Below are 16,829 nucleotides of genomic sequence, written 5' to 3' on the forward strand. Positions count from 1 at the left end.
GGATCACGCCCTGGGCCGAAGGTAGGTGCTAAACCACTGTGTCACCCAGGGATGCCCCCATTTCCAAAAATTATGAGGAGAGGAGAGAGGATAAGAGTTGGTTGAGTCATAACCTTGTAAGGAAAAAGAGCCCTGTTGTACCTAAGATATTTTGATGTGTTATTTCATTTTCTTTGTAACAGGTTAGTGGTTACTTGGATGATTGTACCTGTGATGTTGAAACCATTGATAAATTTAATAACTACAGGCTTTTCCCAAGATTACAAAAACTTCTTGAAAGTGACTACTTCAGATATTACAAGGTATTTTTATTTTAAATTTTTTTGCACAGAATACTTAAAGTTTAACTGGATAATTACATTTTCTTAGGAATTGTTGAGCTTCAAAATTGTGGCCATTATTTAAAATTCAGTTTACAAGAGTGAAGAATATAGGTCTGAAACCATCCATTGGATACTTTCAGTTTCAACAAGTCAGTTTTGCACTGTGGCGTTGGAAACTTGTTGTTTAAATTGAAGTCAGAACAGAAGTTATTATATTGTTATCAAAATTGCTAGTTCATACTTCTCTAAAATATTAGATTGACTCCTGTTAACTAAAATAATTAAGTTTTTTGAAAAGCATGACTTTATTATGACCTGTATTATTTTAACTGGTCACTTGTGATATTTTATCTTGAGATAACTACAGAAGGAGTTTAGAAAAACGTAATTACTGGAATATATAATTATCATCTAAGTTCACAATTGTCTGCTGCTTGCTTAAAAAGAACATAATTTCAGCAGTGGTGATATCAGCTACTTTGTCTCCTAGTTGCCCTCTGTTTGGAGTCTGTTTAGTAGCAGTCTGTGTCTTTTTTTTTTTTTTTTAAGATTTTATTTATTCATGAGAGACACAGAGAGAAAGACAGAGACACAGGCAGAGAGAGGCAGGCTTCATGCAGAGAGCCTGATGTGGGACTTGATCCGGGACCCCAGGATCACTCCCTGGGTCGAAGGCAGATGCTCAAGCGCTGAGCCACTCTGGCATCCCAGTCTGTGTCTTTCTAACCAAGTCTACCAATTTACTTATATAAGGTACACATAGATACAATCACTGGAACTTGGCAGCTGGGAAATGGAAGAAAAAGAAAAACTGCAGCTAATAGCATGACCAGGTTATAACATTGTAATTGAACACTTGTCAATAATAATCTCAAGATTCTTACTTTTATAACCTTTTCTGTTATCCTATAGGTAAACCTGAAGAGACCATGTCCTTTCTGGAATGATATTAGCCAGTGTGGGCGAAGAGACTGTGCTGTCAAGCCTTGTCAATCGGTAAGAACCACGTATACATTTAAGATCTATTACATCTTTTTTCAAATAATTGCACTTTTCAAAAAAAGGGGCAACACAACTAAAATAACATTTCAGTCCTTAGGTTAAATATAATGTTGTTTAATATTTACAGATTAAAAACCTAAACTTGGGGTGCCTGGGTGGTTCAGTTGGTTAAGCATCCAGCTCTTGATTTGGCTCAGGTCACAATCTTGTGGTCCTTGGATTGAGCCCTGAGTTGGGCTCCACACTCATTAGGGAGTCTGCTAGAGATTCTTTCTCTCCTTTTCCCTTCCCCTACTTTCTCTCAAATCTTTAAAAAACAAACAAACAAAAAAAACCAAAAACAAAACCTAAACTTACTAACGTAAAACCTGTTTTGAAAAAAAAAAAAAAAAAAACCTGTTTTGAATTATTCTGCCTTCATAATAAAAGAATTTAAATTTTGTGATAAATACAATCCTTTGATTTACTTGTGAGATTAACAGTTCTTTTGGCTTGATGTTTTTCTTCCTACCTCAAAGTTGTGTTTATATTAGAACGAAATGAAATTAATGGAAGTGTAAGCAAAATCTCTCCTTTATCCACAGGTATATTGTTTTTCTTGGGTGGGAAGGGGTTGGACTAAACACCTGTTTTTTTTTTTTTTTTTAAGATTTTATTTATTTATTCATGAGAGACACAGAGAGAGAGAGAGACAGGCAGAGACACCGGCAGAAGGAGAAGCTGGCTCCATGCAGGGAGCCTGACGTGGGACTCGATCTCGGGTTTCCAGGATCATACCCTGGGCCGAAGGCGGCGCTAAACTGCTGAGCCACTGGGCTGCCCTGTTTTTTTTTTTTGTTTGTTTTGTTTTTTGATTTTATTTATTTATTTGAGATAGAGAGCAAGAGAGAGAGCATGAATGAGAGGCAGAGAAATAGGGAGAAGCATACTCCCTGCTGAGCAGGAAGCCTGATGGGGGCTTTATACTAGGATCCCAGGATCGTGACCTGAGTTGAAGGTAGATGCTTAACCATCTAAGCCAGGTGCTCCTAACACCTGGTTTTACTTAAGAATCCTCAGACATTAAAATTTGAAGCATTTTACTCTGAAAACTGAATTTTACACTTTTAATGAAGCCTTTTTTTTCCATTTAAAAGCATATATTTCTATTTTGCTTTTTTATTGTGATAAAATACATATAACAAGATTTACCATTTTAACCATTTTTAAGTGTACAGTTTATGGCATTAAGTATAGTCACATTGTTGTGCAACCATCAGCACCATCCTGTTGCAGAATTTTTTTCCTGATCACAAACTGAAACTGCATGTTCGTTAAACAATAACTCCCCATTCACCCATCCCTCTTGCCCTTGGCAACCACTATTCTATTTTCTTTCTCTATGAATTTGATTATTCTAGGTAGCTCATATAAGGAGGATTATTATAACATTTGTCCTTTTGTGTCTGGCTTGTTTACCTTAGCAGCATTTTCATGGTTTATCCATAGTAGCATGTATTTGAATTATATTCCTTTTTAAGGCTGAATAATGCTGCATTTCATGTGTATCTGCATTTCATTTATTCCTTCTCCTATGGATTGGCTTTTGGGTTATTCCCATCTTTTGGCCATTGTGTATAGTGCTGCTCTGGATACTGATGCACAAGTATCTGTTTGTGTTCCTAATTTCAGTTCTTTTGGGTATACACCCAGAATTAGAATTACTGGATTATATGGTTGTTCTGTGTTTAATTTTTTGAGGAAATCATACTGTCTTCACAGTACCTGCACCATTTTATATTCCCACCAGCAATGCACGAGGCTTCCAATTTCTCTATATCCTCACTAACATTCACTCTTTTCTGTTTTCTGGATAATAGCCATCCCAATGGGTATGAAGTGGTGCTATAATTTTGAGTGGTTTCTTTTGATATGTGTAAATATTGCTATATAGACCTATCTAGCATATGGAATTAATGCAAGTATTAGTATTTGTGGGTATTTTATCATTAGTTAATGAAAATCAAGCCTTTAGTTAAACGTATCCTCATAGACAAAGCTTTTTGAAAATTCAAGAATTAACTTGTGAGACAGCCTGTTATGATAATATCATTAAAATATCATCATTTTAAACGTTTCATTTTATTTCCTAAGTTCTAGCATTTATATTTAGTAGTATATAGTAGTTGGGGAAATTCAAGTTTACCAATAACTTATTTATGACTTATTAAGCATGCTAAAAATATGGTAGATAATAAAGGCATTTAATTGCACTTATACATTAAATGGGCCATTATTAATATTGGTCAGAACTAAGGAAGTGGTTTTACAATTATTAAAAATTTGAATTTCATCATTATTTTAAGAAATTTTTAAAAAATATTTCTATTTTTGGGGGCTTGAGCTCATGACCCTGAAATTTAAGACCTCAGCTGAGATGAAGAGTCAGATGCTTAACTAAGAAACTCAGGCATCCCTAAACATTTAATGTTTAAGTAGTCTCTACACACCCAACGTGGGGCTTTAACTAGCAGCCTGGACTCTCTATAAACTGAAAGGCCAATTATTTATTACCTTTATGATGGGTCGAAACAATGTTCTTTCCCCTCTATTATTAATTGACCAATGTGAAAACAAATAACAATATCCACTGTTAGTTTGTGAATAAGAAACGCATACTCTGGTGGTTAAATCCTTTTGGAGATCAGTTCAGCAAATGTATCAACAAAATTTAAAAGGTCCACATTTTTTGGTCTAGTAATTCCACCAGGATTTAAACAAAATTTTTATTTAAATTCAGTTTGCCAGCATATAATACCCTATGCTCATCTTGTCATGTGTCCTCCTAAATCCCATTCGCTAGTCCACCAGGATTTTCACTTACTAAAATAATTGGACAGATGTTCAAAGATGACTGTAAAGCAGTAATAAATATTGTAAAGGTATCTATTCTGCTGAAATTAGTTTATAAATTTGGCATGATATGAAAAAACTAGAAACCCTCTAAATATCTGGTCTTAGAAAAAGAATTCTGGAAAGTTACACAATAAAGTGTTTATCTCTGTGTGGATCATTCCCTTTGGGGAGGTATGATCTATTTCAGAAATACACTTAGCACTGGAATAGGGTCCTGCAATTTATAGAGTACATACATCATTGTGTCTATTCACAGCATCACTTTGAGGATATACAGATAGGTCCTATAGTTGGTTAGTGGCCAACACATGACTAAAACCAGTACCATTTTCCTCTGAAAAGAACTAGGGCTCCTTAAAAAACAGTCAATTCCAGGACTGGAACAAGAAATATACACAGTGAGTCTGGAGTATCTTGTCATAAAAGAAAATGGAAAATGCTGCTAAAGATTACTGAGGTCATATCAATAGGAGACAGGTGCAGATAACAAGTCAGCACTTTATGGGTCCCCTAGTGGCCAGTGTGGGACAATTTGAACATCAAAAGGAGTAACTATTTTTACATTTCTGTGCTATTATGAGGTATTAAAATATATGAACAGCAACCTAGAGAATAATTTGTTGGGTTTTTGTTTACTTTTAAGAAATAGTATAAAAACTGACTATTTCAGTTTAAAAGTAATCTCATAGGGGCGCCGGGCTGGCTCAGTTTGGAAGAGCATGTGACTCTTAATCTTGGGGTCATGAGTTAGAGCACCACACTGGGTATAGAGATTACTTAAATAAATAAAATAAACTTAAAAAAAATAAAAATAATCTCATAAATCATAGAAACTTAAAAGTTTTTTTCAGAACATAGAATAAATATCTGATAAAAACATTTTTTTCTTTTTTAGGATGAAGTTCCTGATGGAATTAAATCTGCAAGCTATAAGGTATATACACATACTTACTAATATGTCTATTATCTTAACAAAAAAATTCATAAAATTCATTTCCCTTGCCAGGTATGACTCCACTCCCCTCCTTTCCTTATTTTCTGGCACTGCTTGTGTATTTCTGTCTGTCTGTCTGTCTGTCTCTTTTTTTTTTTTTTTAAGATTTAATTTATTTATTCATGAGAGACAGAGAGAGAGGCAGAGACACAAGCAGAGGGAGAAGCAGGCTCCTTGCAGGGAGTCTGATGTGGGACTCAATCCTGGGAATCCAGGATCACTCCCTGGGCCAAAGGCAGGTGCTCAACCACTGAGCCACCCAGGCGTCCCTCTGTCTTTTAAAAAAGAATTTATTTATTCATTTGAGAGAGAGACAGAGATAGAGTATAAGCAGGAGTGAGGAGAAGCAGACTCCCGCCTGGAGCAGGGAGCACGATGCGGGGATCAATCCTAGGACCCTAGGATCATTACCTGAGCTGAAGGCAGATGCTTAACCTTAACCGGCTGAGCCACCTGGGCTCCACTTAAGTCTTTAACCTATGTCCATTCCCTCTTCTTTTTTCTTTCTTTGCAAACTTATCTGTTGAAAGAAATGAGTCCTTATCCTAGAGAACTTTCCACTGATTGTATCCCTGTCATATCATCATTCAACACATTGTATTCTGTAAACTGGTGGTTATATATTATAGCTTTTCAGATTCATTTTCTGATATATATTGATTAGTGTTGCTGTATACTTACTCTTACATCATATCAAAAGACACATAATGTCTGGCTTTCTTTTTTCTCATGAAATTAAGATTGGTCATTAGGTTCATTATACAGTTCCCTACTCATTTTTTCCCTGAAAGTTTTAGTAGCTTTGATGATCATTACCTATTGCATTCTTTCAGTTTTGAAAATGCTGATATTCTATCATTCTTTCTATACTTATTATCTGTTGTATTTCTATAAAGACCTTTTCTTGTCAACTATCTGGATGCCCTGAAATACAGTTTATACAGGATGGAGAAGATAAATGCTTCATTCTTTTCCTTTGTTTACCAGTTTTCAGATTAATTATGAGTTTGGAGTCCTGGCACCTCCAAAGATGCCCAATAAGGCTTTGGTCATATTTATTGATTGATTGATTTAATGAAAGAGAGCCAGCATGAGCAGAGGGAAAGGTAGAGGGAGAAGCAGACTCCTCGCTAAGCAGGGAGCCTGATATGGGCCTGGATCCCATGACCCTGGAATCATGACCTGAGTTGAAGGCAGATGCCTCAAAGTTTTTATTTTTATTTTTTTATTTTTTTTAAAAATTTTTTTTATTTATTTATGATAGGAACACAGTGAGAGAGAGAGGCAGAGACACAGGCAGAGGGAGAAGCAGGCTCCATGCACCGGGAGCCTGACGTGAGATTCGATCCCGGATCTCCAGGATCGTGCCCTGGGCCAAAGGCAGGCGCCAAACCGCTGCGCCACCCAGGGATCCCAAGTTTTTATTTTTTTATTTTAAAAATCTTTTTCTTTTTAATTTTTTAATTTAAATTCAGTTTGCCAACATATAGTGTAACACCCAGTGCTTATCCCATCAAGTGTCCTCTTTAGTCAAGAGTTTTTTTTTTTTTTATTTTTTTTTTATTTTTTAAAGATTTTATTTATTTATTCATGATAGACATAGAGAGGCAGAGACACAGGCAGAGGGAGAAGCAGACTCCATGCAGGGAGCCCGACATGGGACTTGATCCCGGGACTCCAGGATCACGCCCTGGGCCAAAGGCAGGTGCCAAGGGATCAGCCACCCAGGGATCCCCAAGAGTTTTCATTTTTAAGTGTTATTATGAATTTATGAGTTTTGACTTTTTTAATGTGTTAGACTCTATTGTAGTCATTTTTTTATTCCTTTTGATGCTTGAGTTCTGCCTTTGGCCACTAGGAGCTCCTTCTTTTTAAAAAAATTTTTTTTAATTTTTAAATTTTTAAAATTAATTAATTAATTAATTTTTTAATTATTGGAGTTCAGTTTGCCAACATTTAGCATAACACCCAGTGCTCATCCTGCCAAATGCCCCCTCAGTGCCCATCACCCAGTCACCCCAAACCCCTGCCCACCTCCCTTTCCACTACTCCTTGTTCGTTTCCCAAAGTTAGGTGTGTCTCATGTTTTGTCACCCTCACTGATATTTTCACTCCTTTCCCTTTATTCCCTTTCACTAATTTTTATATTCCCCAAATGAATGAGACCATATAATGTTTGTCCTTTTCCGATTGACTTATTTCACTCAACGTAATAACCCTCCAGTTCCATCCATGTCGAAACAAATGGTGGGTATTTGTCATTTCTAATGGCTGAGTAATACTCCATTGTATACATTAGGAGCTCCTTTAAGTTAGTGACTATGGCCTTTTGAGATGATCCCAGTAATCTTTTTTTTTTTTTTTTAAGAATTTATTTAATCATGAGAGAGAGAGAGAGAGAGACAGACAGAGAGAGAGAGAGGCACAGGCACAGGCAGAGGGAGAAGCAGGCGCCATGCAGGGAGCCAGACATGGGACTTGATTCTGGGTCTCCAGTGTCACGCTGGGCTGAAGGTGGCACTAAACCACTGAGCCTCCAGGGCTGCCCAGATCCCAGTAGTCTTAGTAGACTTTTTGGTTTCTTATAAAAAGATCTTCTAGGCTAATTTTGTACCTTTCTTTCTAATTTCTTGAAAATAACCTTTTTTTCTAAGAAATCCTACTTCTTTTAGCATGAAATGTTGTTTCGGGATTATAATCTGGGCTTTAGGGGATGCTAATTGTTAGGGGATTGTTAATTGTTTCAAGGCCTTTTTTGGTAGGCCAAATTCGATTTGTGATTACAGAGTTTTAAAATATACCCAGAATCTTAATCTTTAAAGCCATAATCAGTTTTTGCCTGGATTATTGTGGTAGCCTCTTAAATGGGCTGCCTACTTCTGCCCTTGCCTCTCTATTTTCTTTCTTTTTTTTTTTTAAAGATTTTATTTATCTCTTCATGAGAGACACAGAGAGAGAGAGAGAGAGGCAGAGACACAGGCAGAGGGAGAAGGAGAAGCAGGCTTCCTGCTGAGCGGGGAACCCAATGGGCTCAATCCCAGGACCCTGGGATCATGACCTGAGCTGAAGGTAGATGTTTAACCCACTGAGCCACCCAGGCAAGCCAGTAATTAAAAATATTTTTACAGTGAATCCTATTGGCCAAGATAACTAAGAAAGAAAAAAAGAAATATATGCTTAATGAAAAAGTATTACATTTAGAAATCTCATGACAAACAGTTATTGGTGATATGTAACCTTCACAAAAGGTCATCATTTACCATCCACAAGGGCCATAGAACTATCTGACTGTATGAACACCAGAACACACAAATCTACTGATAAAGCCTAAGCATCTATTTCATAAATTAGTGGTTAAGAAAAATGTCTAAAAATGATAACTTGGGGCACTTGGGTGGCACAATTGGTTAAGTATCTAGCTCTTGGTTTTTGGCTTTGTCATGATCCCAAGGTGGTAAGATCCAGCACCTCGGGCTCTACGCTCAGCAGGGAATCTGAGGTTCTCTCTCTACCTCACTCTCTACTCCCTTTGGTGGTCCTCTCTCTCTCTCTCTCTTCCTCTCAAATAAATAAATAAATAAAATCTTTTTTTGAAAAAACTAAACATGTATAGCTGCAGTGGTGTACTTACATATCATTCTGGCATATGTGATTTTTCATTTAGACTAAACTCTTCTGAATTAAAATTTTCTGGTGTTACTATGAAGATTTTCATATATACAGCAAAGTTGAAGGACTTTTCCTGTGAACATGCATAACCATCAGGTAGATTCTACTGTTAACATTTTTGTAAACTTACATTATCATATATGTATCTATCCATCTTTCTAGTTATACAGTAAAAAGATTTTCTGGATGTATTTCAAAGTAAATTGCAAGCATCAGTACACATTGCCCTAAATGTGTCAAATATATATATATATGTATATATATGTATACATATATATATATACACACACACACACACACAAACATACACACACAACTAGAAGTATATCATTAAGTAGAGTCCAGTATTATAATGTATTTTTATAAAATTAACATACAATGAGATGCACAAAATCTGTTTTTTTTTAAGATTTTAGTTATTTATTCATGAGAAACAGAGAGAGAGGCAGAGATACAGGCAGAAGGAGAAGCAGGCTCCATGCAGGGAGCCCGATGCAGGGCTTGATCCCAGGACCCCGCTATCATGCCCTGAGCCACAGGCAGATGCTCAACTGCTGAGCCACCCAGGTGTCCCAAGATGCATAAATCTTAAGTGTGCATTTGCTAAATGTATATCCCTGTGTAATCTATACTTCTATTACAATAGAGAGAACATTACCATTACCCGGAAAGTCACTTGATACCCTATCCCAATCAATTTCTACTTTTTCCCCTTGGGGCAACCACTATTCACTTTTTCCACTATAGGTCTAAAATAATTTGCTCATTTTGATTCCATGTTTTCTTGTTTGCATACAAAGAATGAAGTCATAGCTATTAATTTATTGGCTTTAGTGGTAGAACTTTGCACATAGTTCAGTGATGCCATTATTGGCTGTTTTAAGTAGAAAGTCATTTAATTCCAAAATTTGTTAGATTTTTAAAATTAATTTGATGGACTCAAAACTTTTGGAATTTCATTCTATTGAGGGAAAACATTTGTCCCTATTGTCGATGCAATTATAAATTCATTTAAAGCTCAAAATTGAAGACAAAATATTTGTTTTGTGGTGATAATATACAAATTTTGGTCAGAACAATTCTGATTAAATCAAGAAATCTGTGGAGCAGAAATGAATTTGTAGTTGGCTAATATATACATAATTCAAGGGCACCTGGCTGGTTCAGATAGGAGAGCATGTGACTCTTAATTTCGGGATTGTGTGTTCAAGCCCCACATTGGTGTAGAGATCATCTAAAAATAAAATCTTAAAAAAAAAGATATACATATAATTCATAATTGTGTCCAAACATGCTGTGATATTTTACCAAATAAGATAGAAGTGGTGGGGCTCCTGGGTGGCTCAGTTGGTTGGGTGTCTGCCTTTGGCTTGTCATCCCATTCGATTCTGGGATCGAGTCCCACATCAGGCTCCCTAATCAATGGGAGCTGCTTCTCCTTCTCCCTCTGCTGTTCCCCTGCTTGTGCTCTCTCTCAAATAAATAAATAAATACATACATCTTAAAAAGAAGTGGTAATTGTTGGGGCAGCCCTGATGGCCTAGCGGTTTAGTGCCACCTTCAGTCTGAGGTGTGATCCTGGAGACCTGGGATCTAGTCCCATGTCAGGCCCCCTGCATGGAGTCTGCTTCTCCCTCTGCCTGTGTCTCTGCCTCTCTCTTTCTCTCTCTGTCATGAATAAATAAAATCTTAAAAAAAAGTGGTAATTTTCAAAATATACAGGTTTTTATATTTAGATAGACACTTAATGACCATAGAATTTTTGAGGTGAAACTAATCCTGGAATAAATATTACTTTGGCATAGACAGGAAGCATGACTTTCTTTGCTGTGCATCATCAATCAGATTTTATAAATATTTGAGCCTTTGGAAACAACCCAAGAGTCCTTCAGTGGTATTAACCAATTTTTAATATGTGAGATCTCGAAATGTCAATTGCAGTATGTTTAAAATCAGTGGAAAGTTGTTATTCAAAGTATCGATGAATGGAATGCTTAAAGAAAAAAGTTCTTAGCTTTTGAAGGGTTAGCAAATAGCATCCCAGGACCCCAGCATCACGCCCTGAGCCAAAGGCAGACACTTAACCACTGAGCCTCCCAGGCGTCCCAATCTCTTCTTGATGAAACTCTTGTTTTTAATTGGATAAATTTAAATTCTCATCTGAAATGGAATGAAATAAGGTTTACAATTTTGTAGCATCTACATTTGGCAAAACATTTAAAATAACAAAAAAGAGAAACATTATTTGATGAGTTTTGTCTTAAAATGTTTAGTGAAGAAACATACTTTGAAGGCAAAAGAATAGACCTTGTGAAAATACTTGATTTAAAATATTTTCACATATTTATACCTGTAGAGAATATTTTTCTCAATTAAAAATTGTATCTACAGAGAAGAGTTAATCTAGGGTAATGATTTCAAGTTGACTAGCCATAAAAATTAACTTTGAAGATTATGGGCAGTTTTATGAAAAAATTAAAAATGATAAATTAGAAATTTTTTTTTTCTCAGGAAAATGCCAATGATTTAAAATCAAGACATCTGGGGCACCTGGGTGGCTAAATGGTTGAGCCTTCAGGTCAGGTTGTGATCCTGGGGCCGTGGGATCCAGTCCTGCATCAGGCTCCCTGGGTGGAGCCTGCTTCTCCCTCTGCCTATGTCTCTGCCTCTGTGTCGCTCATGAATGAATAAATTAAAAAAAAAATCTTTAAATCAAGACATTTGTGACTTAACAAAACTGATTAAATTGTTAGAAACTAAGAATAGTAAAAAAAAATATGGTTAACTTGTTTTATTTAATTGATTTATTTTTAATATTTTATTTATTTATTCATGAGAGACACAGAGAGAGAGAGGCAGAGACATAGGCAGAAGGAGAAGCAGGCTCCATGCAGGGAGCCTGATGTGGGACTCGATCCCAGGACCCTGGGATCACACCCTGAGGCAAAGGCAGATATCTGCTCAACCACTGAGCCACTCAGATGTCCCAACTTCTGTTTTAATATTTAGGTAATTCTGATAAGGATTTTAATTTTTTTTAACATACATAGATATGTTGCTTTTTGAGCAAATTTTGTTCATTTTTTGATGTGTATTTTAACTTTTTATTTTGAGCTAATTAACAGCTTATAGAAAAGTTGCAAGATTAGTATAAACACCTCTTGTGTACTCTACAATTCACTAGTTTTTAATATTTTGCCTCATTTGTGTTATCATCCTATATCTATGTATATATTTTCAGAACCATTTGAGAGTAGATTGAATATATCATATCCCCTTTTACCCCTTAATAATTATGTAGAAAGAGTTTTATTTTTGAAAATAGTGTTCAAATTGAGCTGCCTTATAGGTCAACCAATGTAATGAAACAAAGTTGTTATTCAATAAACATTTCAAAAAATTGTCTCCGTTCAGGGTTTTTAAGTGTTCTCTTTTATCCTCAGAAGTGTCATAGGCTGGGCAGTCGTTAGTGTGGTCATCAGAACAATAAGCGCACTCAATAAATATTTGTTGAGTGATTGAATCTGTGCCTTCTGCTTCTGATGTTATCTTTGAGCCCTTTGGTGGTGATGACTAATGTGTTGTGAAATCTTAGGATCTGCATTTACTTCCCCTGTGCCAGATACATGCCTAGCAGAATGTGTGTGTGTGTGTGTGTGTGTGTGTGTGTGTGTGTGTGTGTGTGTGTCTTAGACATTGAGAAGAAAGGTGATTGCTAAAGAACATATTTTAAACACCTAAAGATATTGGAATACTTTTTTATAAGACTTGATGAGTTCCAGAGCATATATAGAATCATGGCATATAGAGTTGAGATAGACCTGGGCACACATCATCTGGTCCAACCACTTACTTATGGAAGAGAAGACTGACTGATGCTTACAATTAGGCCATTAGAAAAGTGGAACATTGGGGTGCCTTGGTGGCTCAGTTAGTTAAGCGTCTCTTGATCTCAGGTCATGATCTCAAGGTTGTGAATTTAAGCCCCATGTTGTGCTGCACACTGGGCATGGAAAAAAAAAAAAAGTGGGACATTACCTCATGTTGCCTAGGATTCCTTAGATTCCTTTGATTTTCTTGGTGAACAGCTTGGTAATGAGTTATCAGAAGTACATTCTTTATTTTGTGACCATGTGGCAAATGTGTTCACCAACAAAAACGAGCAAAGCCTTTTATGTTTGTTTTGTTTTGTTTTGTTTTGTTTTGTTTTAGCTTCAGGGGAGATGTTTAGTGATGTTGATTTTTTTTTTTTTTTTAAGTTTTGAAGCTAAGGAAATAGTATAGATATAAAAGAACTTTTTTATTTTTAAAGATTTTATTCATTTTTTTGAGAGACAGAGAGAGTGAGTGAGAGAGAGCAAGAGCAGGGTGAGGGGCAGTGGGAGAAGCAGACTCCCTGCTGAGCAGGGAGCCCAGTATGGGGCTTTATCCAGGAGTTCTGGGGTCACGACCTGAGCCAAAGGCAGATGCTTAACCGACTGAGCCACCCAGGTGCCCCTTAAAAGAACTTTGAATAATTTTGAAATTCTTTTTTTTTAATAAATTAATTTTTTATTGGTGTTCAATTTACCAACATACAGAATAACACCCTGAAATTCTTTTAAAAAGTTTTAAAAATGCACTAAATTGTAATCTGCTTATTCTCCTTTCCTTTTAGTATTCTGAGGTAGCCAATAACCTCATTGAAGAATGTGAACAAGCTGAACGACTTGGAGCTGTGGATGAATCTCTAAGGTTAATTAATTTTTTTTGCAGTAGTATTTGTTTTTTTCTTGTGAAATGTTTACTTAAAAAAGGGTACCTTTTTTCGTTATTTGAAGTGAGGAAACACAGAAGGCTGTTCTTCAGTGGACCAAGCATGATGATTCCTCAGACAACTTCTGTGAAGCTGATGGTAATAACATTTTTTATTGTGGGCATTTTGTTTAAAATTGGGTCTAAGAAAAAAAATATTTTAAAACAGTTTCAGGAATTCTGTTTCTAAAGTTCCTCAAAAGTTAAAGACAAAATTACCATGTTACCTAACAATTCAACTCCTAAATATGTGCCAAAAAAAGATTGAAGGTGGGGGAACAGATACTTACTTGTATACCCATATTCATGGTGGCATCATTCACAATAGCTGAAAGGTAGAAATGACCCAAATATCCATCAACAAATGAATGGATAAACAGTGTAATAATACATACACGGGAACATTATTTAGTCATAAAAAGAAACAGAGTTTTGATATATCCTGCAACATGGATAAATCTTGAAAATACTATGCTAAATGAAATAAGCCAGAGGGTGCCTGGGTAGCTCAGTTAGTTAAATGTCTGCCTTCTGCTCAGGTCATGATCCCAGCGTCTCTCCGGATCAAGCCCCACATTGGGCTCCCTGCTTAGCAGGCACCTGCTTCTCCCTCTTCCTCTTTTTCAGCTTGTGCAGGTTCTCTCCCTCCCTCCCTCTCTCTCTCTCTCTCTCTCTCTCTCTCTCTCTCTCTCTCTCTATCAAATAAATAAATACAATCTTTAAAAAAAAAAAAAAAAGAAAGAAATCAGACACAAAAGGACAACCATTGTATGATTCCATTTACATAAAATATCTGGAATAGGCAAGGTGATAGAGACAGAGTAACCAGAGGTTAGGAGAAGGGGAGAATGGGGTGTTAATTTTTAATGGTTACAGAGTTTCAGTTTGAGGACATAGAAAAGTTTGGAAACAGTTAGTGGTGATGGTTGCACAATGTCCTGAATATAATTAATGTCACTGAATTGTATTCTTAAACCTGGTTAAAATGGTAAGTTTTACGTTATATACGTTTTACCGCAGTTAAAAAAAAAAAAAAGAAAACCAAACCCTCAGTTTCTGGAAAAAATTGACCCCCTGTGTATCTTAATAGTGTGTATATATATATATACACATACATATACATATATATATATACACACATATATACATATATAAAATGTATACATATATAAACATGTAAACATAGATACGTATATACATATTTATAAACATATACATATATAAACATATATACATATATAAAATTTTGTAATATACACAGGCATTTTGCATAAAGAGTTCAAATGTAGATATTTAGATTGCAAAATCTTGCTTTTGTTGTACTGGCCTTGGATTGTTACATATCCAAATTAAAGGACCTATTAGAACCCTTTAATCAGATTTATAGATTCTCCCATTCTTCCTTTTTCTAAGTTGAATTGTTAGCCTTTTAATTGGCTAAACAAACCCAAATCAAATTGAGTTTTGGTATCCTTCAGTGGCTCTTTTGAAGCAGATTAATGATCTTTAAAAAAAAAATTAGCAAAAAGAATGATACAGATCATTTTAATTGCAAGCAAGAGACAAATCCTGCAATTCCCCCTGAAAAGAGGAAGGCTAAGGGAAAGTACTTATTTTTAACTCTGTGGTTTCATTTTGAAAAAAAAAAAAAAAAAAGAAAAAAAAGAAACATGCTTTCCTTAGTGTGAAACATGATTATGCCTTGGCAAATAATATTTATAATCCTTTATTTCTAATTCTAAAATCTGAAAATGAATATTTTCCCAAGTCTAGCACAGACTCATTTAGTATGAGTATGCACATGTTTCACTACAGAAGTATTTTTGGTATTATGATTAAGAGTTGCTGCCCCAGTCCCTCTTGGAGTAATATTCAGTACATGTTGCATATATTATAGTACTTTTCTGAAATCTGAAAAGTTCTGAATTCCAAAACACATTTGACCCCAGGGATGTTGGATAAGGAGTTGTGGGCTTACACTAAGGTTTAGACTAGGAAAGGAGGGAGGATAAAATGATCTCCCAACCTCTAAACCTTACTGTCTTGTCCACAAAGATTCTTTGGCCTAAACATTACTATTGAAATAAAATTAAGGAGAGAGAAACCCCTGCCGCCACCAACATGGAGACCTTGTACCGCGTCCCATTCTTAGTGCTCGAATGCCCCAGCCTGAAGCTGAAGAAGCTGCCCTGGGTACACATGCCGTTGGCCATGACGGTGTACGCTCTGGTGGTGGTGTCTTACTTCCTCATCACTGGAGGAATAATTTATGATGTTATTGTTGAACCTCCAAGTGTTGGTTCTATGACTGGTGAACATGGACGTCAGAGACCAGTAGCTTTCTTGGCCTACAGAGTAAATGGACAATATATTATGGAAGGACTTGCATCCAGCTTCCTGTTTACAATGGGAGGTTTAGGTTTCATAATCCTGGACCAATCGAATGCACCAAAACTCAATAGATTTCTTCTTCTATTCATTGGATTCGTCTGTGTCCTATTGAGTTTTTTCATGGTAGAGTATTCATGAGAATGAAACTGCCGGGCTACCTGATGGGTTAAAAATGCCTTTTGACAAGAAATCCGTGGATATTGGATTTGCTCCTGTTAATGAAGTTTTAAAGGCTGTAACCAATCCTCTGATGTGAAATATGGAAAAAGAGTGAAGCAGCAGAAAAGAAGCATCTTGTGAGAAATAGGAATCATATTAAAGCTTGCACTAGAATGTCTTCTTGGTGTCAAAGAGACAAACTTCTCACAGTATTTCTCTTGCTGACCTGTACTGACACACCAACAATGTTTAGTGGCATTTTCTTCTTAGTTTTTCATTTCTTAAAGTATACTCCCATTTCCACAACTATAATATTGAATAAAGTGATTATTTCTTACAGCCCCCTTAACATTTTGTGGAGATGACATTTCTGACTTTCAAAAATTAATGTAAAATCAGGAAGTGAGATCCCATAAGCTGAGAACTCTGATCAGCTTTACCTATGGTGCTTTGCCTTTAAACAGTGTGACAGTACATTATTCAGATATGTGTGAGACTGTTTCTGCACAATAAGATGTATGAAAGGAGCAGAAATAAATAATTTTTCTAATTAAAAAAAGGAAATAAAATTAAATTTAAAACATGCGTTTTTCTTTCTTAGA

General features: G+C 35.9%; 2 protein-coding genes across 2 annotated transcripts in view; both read left to right on the plus strand.

Moving 5' to 3' along the window:
- ERO1A (endoplasmic reticulum oxidoreductase 1 alpha) overlaps positions 1–16,829 on the plus strand; it is a 48,367-nt gene that overhangs the window by 10,399 nt on the left and 21,139 nt on the right. The window contains exons 2-6 of the mRNA XM_041759359.1: positions 183–302; positions 1,236–1,319; positions 5,116–5,154; positions 13,541–13,617; positions 13,704–13,777. Of these exons, the coding sequence (XP_041615293.1) occupies positions 183–302; positions 1,236–1,319; positions 5,116–5,154; positions 13,541–13,617; positions 13,704–13,777 (394 nt within the window). The remainder of the gene's footprint in view (positions 1–182; positions 303–1,235; positions 1,320–5,115; positions 5,155–13,540; positions 13,618–13,703; positions 13,778–16,829) is intronic.
- On the plus strand, positions 15,472–16,778 carry LOC121493465 (oligosaccharyltransferase complex subunit OSTC-like). Its single transcript, XM_041759361.1, has one exon. It carries the CDS (start codon positions 15,799–15,801, stop codon positions 16,204–16,206), a length of 408 nt encoding a protein of 135 aa, XP_041615295.1. The 5' UTR covers positions 15,472–15,798; the 3' UTR covers positions 16,207–16,778.

Source organism: Vulpes lagopus, chromosome 6 (assembly GCF_018345385.1).
Source record: "Vulpes lagopus strain Blue_001 chromosome 6, ASM1834538v1, whole genome shotgun sequence".
NCBI classification, from domain to species: domain Eukaryota; kingdom Metazoa; phylum Chordata; class Mammalia; order Carnivora; family Canidae; genus Vulpes; species Vulpes lagopus.